Here is a 9,532-nt window from a genome sequence, read left to right on the forward strand (position 1 = left end):
AGGGAGATATATTCCCTGCTTGCCGGGGATGGTGGAGGCTGGATAAAGTAGTAGAGAGGGGGGCCAGGTGGAGGGGGAACTCAGTGAATGGGTCAGAGGCACGGCTGGGGAGGAGTGCAGAATCAGGGCTGGTGAGGCAAAGCTGGTGTATGGCTGGTGTGTGAGATGGCTCAGAATGCAAATTGTGGGACATAGTATGTACAAAAAAAAATCTAAATTAACACAGAGTTAAGGTTGCTTGGTGGTATGTCGCCCTCTTGCAGAATGCTGAGTTGAGTAAAACTCAAACGCTTGAAAACCAAGAAATGCAGTTAAGTTTGTCCATGCAACATTGGAGGCAGGTATTGCAGGCCCTAAGCCTCCCCAAACAGCCCCACGTGGCCCCAATCACTCTTTCATTATTTATCCACAGTGGAACAGCTTCAACAGAGAGACTGAGGGTGATGTGATTCACATGAGACTATCCTAGAGCTCAGTGATTAAAGCACTCTCCTGAGAGGTGGGAGACCCCTGCTCAAATCTTTTCTCTCTCTCTCTACCAGAGAGAATTAAACCTGAGTCTGCACATTCCAGACAAATGCTCTAACCACTGAGCTACAAGTTATAAGGTGGGCCACCACCTCTGGCCAGATTTTGAATGGGACCCAATCCAGTGGGTGTGCTCAAAGGGATTGGACCCCCCACACAAGATAAGCAGCCGAACACCTATCTCTCTGGAGTGTAAGTGGGAGATAGGTGTCCAGATGTCTAGAAGGAGGCAGCAGTGTGCATGCTCAGAGGCAGAAACGTAGGTGCCAGGGGAACATTTACCCTGAAAACTTGGGCACTGAGTGAGTTTAGGCACCTACATGGTTCAGTGGGAGTTTTGTGGGTTGCAGTGGAGCCAAAACTGGGATTTATGAGCCTGAACCCAAGACTTAGGTGCCTAAAGCCAGGGTTTAGGTACCTAAGTACCTTTGTAGATCCCACCCTATCCCAATTATTTTCAATTCAGCAAAGCACATACCTATGGTTTAATACCACAGTCTGATACTAATACAAACACATTTAACTTCCTAAGTGAAGAACTAATCTGTGAGAGTGCTTTGGGAGTGGGAGGAGCAAAAGGGAAACCTTGTTTGACCTGTGAAGTCTGATGACATGAGAAATAAATGTAGCACTGACAAGGGATGAAAGAAGTAAAATTAATGACTGGTAAATTCTGACACCATTGCAGATAATGCAGTTGTAAGATAAAGCCAAGCCAAACCCCCAGCAAAGGGAAAAAGATCATCCAAATTCAAGAACAGGTGATACTCTATAAAGGGACAGGTAGGCCGGTAGTTATACCAAGTTGTGTGAGTTTAAAGGCAATGTTTGCTATAGGTATTTTACACAGTAAGTATGAGAAACCTCCTTGCCAGTTGTCAAGATAAGCTGATATCTTTAAATGCAAGATGAAGGTATGTTAGCATGAAGTTCTAATGCCTAGGTAGGAGGAATTATTTGGGCCTTTTTTCTTTAAACTGAGGCAGCAGAAAGGAATGTAATTCCACATATATTTCTCCACTCTGACATTTACTGAAATCTATTTTAAATCAAGGGTAAGAAAAAAAATTGAAATCCTAATTCAAATGGATAGACTAATGTTATCATGTAACTGACCAAAGTTAACATAATGACATTTTACTAGTTGGACGCAATTAAATGTTTTGATTCTCCATCAGACTTTCCCCTACAGAAATTGCAGCCAGCATTATATGCCTCATGCAGTTATTTGGATGGAGCTCAGACATGAGCTCAGTTAGGCTCAGTCCCCACAAGGGCATACAGGAGCATTTCAAACCAGTTTGGCTTCAGTCAAATAGAGTTGTAGAACAGTTTGTAGCCACTCTAAGTAGTGTTGCAACTCTATTTAAATACTGTGCTAGAACCCTGCTGACAGCATCAGTGGTGGAGGCAGCTCAGTCAACAAAGTTTTGGTGAACATAGTAGTTGTATTGTTTTGGGGGGGAGGACTGAGAGCATACTGACCAAAATGAAGAAGTGAAAATGAACTTTTTTGTTGGTGTCCGGTTGGCAGAGTTGCTGTCTGAATGATTATTTTAATGCTGCTGGGAGGTCTTGTTTTAAAAGTAATTTGTGTTAAGGCTGAGCCTTGACTTAGAACCTTGTATAGTGTTATAAGCTGAAACCATGCTAAAACAGTGTTGGCTCTGAGTTAAAAACAGTTGTCAAGTATAGTATTGCTTAGAAAGTGCTTGCAGATTTCAGTTTTTGCTCCAACTATGGACAGGGCTTAGTTGCAGGTGTGCTGTGGATTGCCCTTCAACACTAAATTAAGATGCAGTTAATTTGAATAATAAACAGCAAGTTACCTGAATTGTGTACCTTCCAATGGTTTGCAGTAACAGTCCTGCAGGCCTCTTGCTAACTTTGTGATATCAGAAGGGGTTGTCCATACATTGCATAAAGCAATAGAGAGTGATTGGGTCCTTAATTTGCATGTTTGTTCAGTGTTACAAAGTGTTACAAGGGGTAGGTAAGTCTTGAAAATCATTGAAAAATGTATTATGGAATTTGTCAGCCCTGGGGGAAGGACAGTGGCACCCTAGTCCTTAATGGAAAGGAGTTTACTTTTCCGCAATTCTTCAGGAAGCCTATGTTGACTGAAGTACCCTGACTCTGAAGCTGAATGATTTAATTGTCAACATTGCCAACTATTTCACTGCTGATCAAATCACACAAGACAGAGGGCCAATGAACAGCTGATGTCATTTGTATGCAGAGCATGCAAGAAAGGGAATGATAATGATTCTGTACAATTTGCTGAGAGTGGTGACTTTGGGGAATCTTAAAGTGGACAGGGCTTGGTTGAACCAACTCATAAGCACGTAAGAATGGCCTTACTGGACCAGGCCAATGGTCCATCTAGCCCATATTCCTGTCTTGTGACAGTGGCTGGCGCCAGATGCTTCAGAGGGAATGAATCCCAATCTGGCAGTTAGAGGTTTAGGGACATCCAGAGCATGGGGTTGTGTTTCTGACCATCTTGGCTAATAACCATTGATGTACCTATCCTCATATCTAATGCTTTTTTTAACCCACTTATACTTTAGTCCAGGGGTAGGTAACCTGCGGCACGCGAGCTGATTTTCAGGGGCACTCACACTACCCGGGTCCTGGCCACCAGTCCGGGAGGCTCTGCATTTTAATTTAATTTTAAATGAAGCTTCTTAAACATTTTAAAAACCTTATTTACTTTACATACAACAATAGTTTGGTTATATATTATAGACTTATAGAAAAACGTTAAAATGTATTACTGGCATGCGAAACCTTAAATTAGAGTGAATAAATGAAGACTCGGCACACCACTTCTGAAAGGTTGCCGACCCCTGCTTTAGTCCTTCACAGCATCCCCTAGCAACAAGCTCCACAGGTTGACTTGTGTGTTGTGTGAAGAAATATTGCTGTATGTGTGTTTTGCTGCCTATTAATTTCATTGGGTGACCCCTGGTTCTTGTGTTATGTGAAGGGGTAAATAAGACTTCCTTATTCTCATTCACCACACCATCAATAATTTTATAGACCTCTATCATATCCCATCCTTAGTCATCTCTTTTTCAAGCTGAACAGTCTCCGTTTTTTAAATCTCTCCTCATACGGAAATTGTTCCATACCCTTAATCATGTTTTTTGCTCTTCTTAGTGACTTTTCCAATTCCAGGATCTTTTTTGAGATAGGGCAACCAGAACTGTACACAGTATTCAAGTTGTGTGCGTACCATGAATGTATATAGTGGCATTATGATATTTTCTGTCATATTATCTATCCCTTTCCTAATGGTTCCTAACATTGTTAGCTTTTTTGACTGCCATTGCACATTGAGCAGATTGTGACATACTATATACCCTGGGGGAGCGTCTTGTAACCCCCATGTTCCTCATTTGTATATAACTGTGATATTGTATATAAAGCATGCCATGTGAGGTATCAGGGAAAAGGTTATGATTGGCTGAAAGTCACTGTTCTATCTAAATATGTATATCATTAATGCATATGAAGTTATGAGAATGTGTTGTATGGTTGCCACAAAAATATGCTGTGGATTTGGGAAGCCTATAACTGGGAATGTCCATTTGATGCAACTGGTTTTACACTGAACACATACGGTTCAATTCATCAACTGAACTGTTCAATTCATCAAATGGATGAGCAGTACATAGGCTGATTTTTTCCTTCCTTCCTTCCTCCTAGGCAGGAATTCCTCGGTTCACGGGGCTCAGTTTCATCTAAACTTAAAAAAAGAAAAAGATCTCTGCTTTCACGAGTCAGCCAACTTTGTGAGGGTTGATAGAAGATACAAGGTGGGTGAGGTAATATCTTTTATTGAACAAACTTCTGTTCGTGAGAGAGACAAGCTTCCAAGATACACAGAGCTCTTCTTCATGTCTTGGTGTAGCTCGAAAGCTTCTCTCTCTCTCACTTACAAATAAAAGATCCAATAAAAGATTTTACCTCACCCACCGTGTCTCTCTAATATCCTGGGACCAACACGGCTACAACTACACTGCATATTCTCTATATAGTCATCCTCTGTCTGCTGTTAGAAGAGAAAATGTCAAAATTAATTAATCTAACCATTATTCAAGTGAACAGTTTAGTGGAACTAGAAGAGTCTTTGGCTTACCGTGGCAAGGTGCTGTTATGAATGCAATTTACAGTAGGAAAGCTTTTGGCTCAGAGTGGAATTTTCACTACACCATAAATCTGACTCATTGGGGAATCTAATGATTATTTTCATCCTTGATTGTTGGGATTAAGACAGAACTGTGGTCTTAATCAAAACTGTCTGGGAGAGAGAAGAGAAGCATCCTCCCCTTTAAAACATGTTCTATTAATAAAAAACAGATCTAACTGGGCATCTCAGGCATTTCCCCTCAGATCATGTGCTCAGGTTTATTTATGGATGAAGATTCACAGTAAATACTGCACTTTTTCAAAATCAAATTTCTCACCAATACACATCTCATTCTAAAAAAAATAGCAAGATTTGGAGGAATTCTAAAAATGAGAAGTAGCACAAGAATCAAATGCAATGATAAGTCAATTTTCTCTGCAGAGATCTGTGTTTGGCTAGGGTGCACCAGAAGTCCATTATTTCTTAAAAATTCTCTGTTGTCCAATTGTTTACAGAAAGGACAATAGTGGGAATTCTCACCATTACACTAGCAATGGGGGAAAAGGTATCGATTTTTGAATCCATGGAATAATTGCCCCCCCCCCTTGGATTTACTTTAATTACAGTTCGGAGACGGACTAGATCTTAAATCTCAGTTCTGAAAATAGTTGCAATACATGCCTTTACTTCTGGCCACCAACAGATGGCAGCACTTGAATATCAAAGTCCTCATCTGGGACTGGATCTTCAGTCCTTCCACAAACAAAATTCTCCCTTTAGATCAGAGACCTGATCGTGGAGTCTGCACTCAGCAAAAAATCTCCCTATTGAAATCAAGTTTTGCCTGAATGTGGATTGCAGAATTAGGTCTTTGAATTGCCTGGTTGTTGGCAATTGGTAATTACCAGACAGCAATAACAACATTATAATACTAAGCATTTGCTCTTCTTCAGCAGCATTTATCCAAGGAGCTCACTTTACAAATTAATTCCTCCTATGAGGTAATTAATCAGAACATTTTACAGATGTGGAAACTGAGGCACAGAAAAGGCATAACTAGCAATTGTATTCCATGTGTCACATTTTATGCAACTTACAAATATATGATATGGCTCATTTAGTAAGTTGCACATTTACAAGTAATTTGTGTATGACCATAACCTTGGCTTCATCTTAAAGTCAATGCACTCCCCCCCCCCCCAAAAAAAAAAACCAGTGGTAGGGGCAGGACATGGAGCTGCACAAAATTTGTCAGCGGTGACAGATGGTTGCATGCTGAAGGGTGGGGGCTGTGTGGGGAGGAAGCTGGGATTGTGTAGAAGATGGGGTGTCTGCGAACTGTGGGAGTGGAGATGGTGGGAACAATGAGAGGAGTATTTAAGGGAAGTTGGATTTGTGGGGGTTTCTGGGGACAGATGGATAGCTTTGGGAAGCTAGGGCCAGCTAGTTTTCTGCCGGGCCTCGAGGGGAAAGGCTGGGGTCAGGATCTGCGGAAAACTGGAGGTGGCCAGGAAGGACGTTGTGGGGGAAGACGGGGCCGGCTGGGGTTGTAAGGACTGGGAGGACGAGTTGTGAGGACTGGCTGGATTCAAATGTTTGAGGGGTTCGCTCGCTGGGGGTGGGGCTGGAGGGAGGGGAGCTTAGGACCCGTACTGCCCCTCCCCCCCGGCTGCTATCCCTGCGCGGGCCCAGCAGGGGGCACAGTGCGACTGGCCACTTGGCTACCGGCCCCAGCAGATGCTACAACAGCTGCTGGTGGCCACAGCGCCGGGGGCGGGGTGCGTGTGTCAGCAGCAAGCCCGGCCGCCCAGGCGCGGACATCCCGCGAGCGCGAGGCTCCGAGAGACGCAGGCACGCGGCAGCCTGGCCACAGGCAGAGGCCGTTGGTGCGGGTCAGCCGCGGCTCCCGCGGGCGCCTCCCGGGCCGTTGTCTAAGCACCAACCCGGCCTCTGACCGACCCCAACGACTCAGGGCCTGCAGGCTCCGGGGAAGCCCCCTAACGCCGCTGCTCCGCAGTGGGTGAGGTCTGGGCCGCCCGGCCGGCTCCCTCCCTGCAGTGAAGGGCTGGAGAAGGGGCAGGGGCGACGAGCGCTGCCAGCAACTGCAGCGACCCCCAGCGCAGTCTTAGCAGTTCGCATAGCAGGCAGCGCCTGCGCAGTGTGAGTGGTGCAACGGCGCTGAGATCGCTGATGTGGGGATCGGCCATGCTCCCTGAGCTGTGGTCTCAGTTGTGGCAGACAGCACAAGTCAATAGACGATCTCAGTCCACCCACAGAGCGCCGCCTCGCAACCTGTTTCGGCATCCGAGCGCATGCGCCGTAGGGACGCGTCGCTCCTCTCTCAGCCACTGTCACCAGACCCGAGAGGAGGCTACTGCCGCCGCGACCTGCGGGCGTTGAGGGGGGCGGGCGCGCGCGCGCAGGTGTGTGTTGGGTGCCGCGCGGGCGTTGAGGAGAAGGGGCGCGCGCGCAGGGGGTGCCTCGCAGGCCGCGAGGGGTGTCAACATGTCCGGTATGGGGGCTGGTTCGTGCGGCTCGGGCTCCGGGGCCTGTGGCGGGGGGGTCGCCGCCGTCGCCTCCTCCCCGGGCGGGGGGGTGTCGATGTTCCGCTGGCTGGAGGTGCTGGAGAAGGAGTTCGATAAGGCCTTCGTGGACGTGGACTTGCTGCTGGGGGAGATCGACCCCGACCAAGCGGACATCACCTACGAGGGGCGGCAGAAAATGACCAGCCTCAGCTCCTGCTTCGCCCAGCTCTGCCACAAGGCGCAGACCGTGTCCCAGATCAACCACAAGCTGGAGGTGAGGGGGAAGGGTTAGAGACGGGGAAAGGACTGGGCATGAAGGGGGTGGAGCTGGGTGGCCGGGGGTTGAGTCGTCAGGGGAGGTGGGAAGGAAAAGGGCTTGACCGACTGATCCCCAGTGCCCTGATTGCTGCACTAGCCTCCCATTGAATAGACTGGGATTCGAGGTGTCTGTTCTGCTGTTCAGAGTCTTCCCTGCACTTGGCCCTAACTATCTGGGACACCTCTTGCTCTCCTCTGCTGTAGCTTGGCTTCCCATGGCAGCTATGGGTTGCTAGACTAATTTATCCATAGACTAGTACAAAAACACACGACTTCAGCGTAGCTTTCTTAGAATATTTTTTTCACAACTCAAAAAACAAAAAGCTACCTAGCTAGATGAACACGTTTAAGAATCTATAACCAAAAAAGCACTCCTTCCCTATAGAAGGAAGCCGGGGAGAATATGTTTTAAAAACTTGAGGCACTCAGATATTATGGTGATGTGCACTGTGTAAGAACCTGGATGGGTAGTTAGATTGACCACCAACTCTAGCTCTCTCATTCCTCTGTATGATTCATAAGTAACTTAAATTGCCTTTTATGTGATCACCCCCTTACGATTAAGCTACAGCGTGGCCTTTTGCAGAAATAGTTGACTGTAGGAAGAAAGCACCTTGGCCTTGGTTTTAATCCCATTTCTTCCTGGCAGCAAGATATTGGTGTGCAAAATATCCCTTGGGTATTAATAACACAGTAGCCAAGATGGAAAATATTTCAAAGTAGAGTACAAATTAATTCAGTAGATCGCGTTCATTTGTAATGAGCGAAGTTGTCTTGTATCTTACAGGAGTGCTTTCCAGACTGATGTTTATGGTATTATTTATGTGTGTGTTGCTGTACATTAGATATGACAAGGTTCCTGCTTGACAAATGTAAAATATATAGCCATAATATGGTGGTCTACTGAGGAGTTACAATAGACAAAATCAACATGGATAGCATGTGATGGAAGTACTATTCAGTTTTATTATACCCCGTGAAACAGGTGTGTTTTATGAGCAATTTGAAGAGGAAGGAAGATGCATGGCAAATATTGATTTGGAAAGCTGTTCCACGTATAATTACTGGGGAAAACAATCATTAAATCTTGAATGAGGGAAGAGAAAAAGGGAACATTTAAGAGAGGTGCTTCAGTGCAGCATATGAGGTGGGACTGAGACAGGGTATAAGAAGCAATGAAGACTGAAGGTGATATTGGAGTTGTGGAGTGAGTAGAGACAATGCTCTTGATAGTGGGGGCACAATTTAAAGCAGCGGTTTTCAAACTTTTTGAGCTGAGCCTCCTCCCCCAATTTAAGTTACAATTTTTGGTTGCACCCCCCTGAATCTAGACAAAAGAGGTGAGTCAAGGGGTGGAGGTAGTGCTCCCTCCCAAACGCCCGCTTCCAGACAATGCTGCTCATCTCTCCCCCTTTCCCTTCCCCCGAATGTTCCTCCACAGCACTCAGTTTGAAAACCTCTGATTTAAAGGTTCTGGTGGTATACAGTGGGGTTTGTGGCAGGGCATATAAACCCTGACAGAAATCTGGGTGTGCACCGTGATCCTGCATCTCCACATACACACACCTCGTCCCTGGGAGTGAGTGCTTGAAAAGTGAGGATAAGCTTCTTCATGTTAGTGAAATAATTTTCCATTGAGCAATTACTTTTAATACATCTTTGATATATACAGTTGGTTTTTTTGGTCTTTATCTTTTAAAAATAGCCATTAAAATGATTTATCTTGTGCACTGTAGTTTTCATGATATCGGTTTTGGGAAATCTTAAGTTTTAGAGACCTATATTTGAAATGGAAACTGCTTATTTCAAGGAACTGATGATACAGTTACAAGCTATGATGAGAATAAATGTCTTTGTCTTTATTACAGACCTTTAATCAAAAGACCTGGTGCTCAACATGAAGGATACATTTCAGAGTAGCAGCCGTGTTAGTCGTATCCGCAAAAAGAACAGGAGAACTTGTGGCACCTTAGAGACTAACAAATTTATTAGAGCATAAGCTTTCGTGGGCTACAGCCCACGAAAG

General features: G+C 45.2%; 1 protein-coding gene across 1 annotated transcript in view; it reads left to right on the plus strand.

The window, feature by feature from the left end:
• Window positions 1-6,935: 6,935 nt before the first annotated feature.
• The window catches only part of GOPC (golgi associated PDZ and coiled-coil motif containing), a 44,532-nt gene continuing 41,935 nt past the window's right edge, over window positions 6,936-9,532 (plus strand). Inside the window, exon 1 of the mRNA XM_024205378.3 lies at window positions 6,936-7,462. Within this exon, the coding sequence (XP_024061146.1) occupies window positions 7,169-7,462 (294 nt within the window). The 5' untranslated portion in view covers window positions 6,936-7,168. The remainder of the gene's footprint in view (window positions 7,463-9,532) is intronic.

The sequence above is a fragment of the Terrapene carolina genome, unplaced genomic scaffold, assembly GCF_002925995.2.
Source record: "Terrapene carolina triunguis isolate 2854851 unplaced genomic scaffold, T_m_triunguis-2.0 Scaffold85, whole genome shotgun sequence".
Classification (NCBI taxonomy): domain Eukaryota; kingdom Metazoa; phylum Chordata; order Testudines; family Emydidae; genus Terrapene; species Terrapene triunguis.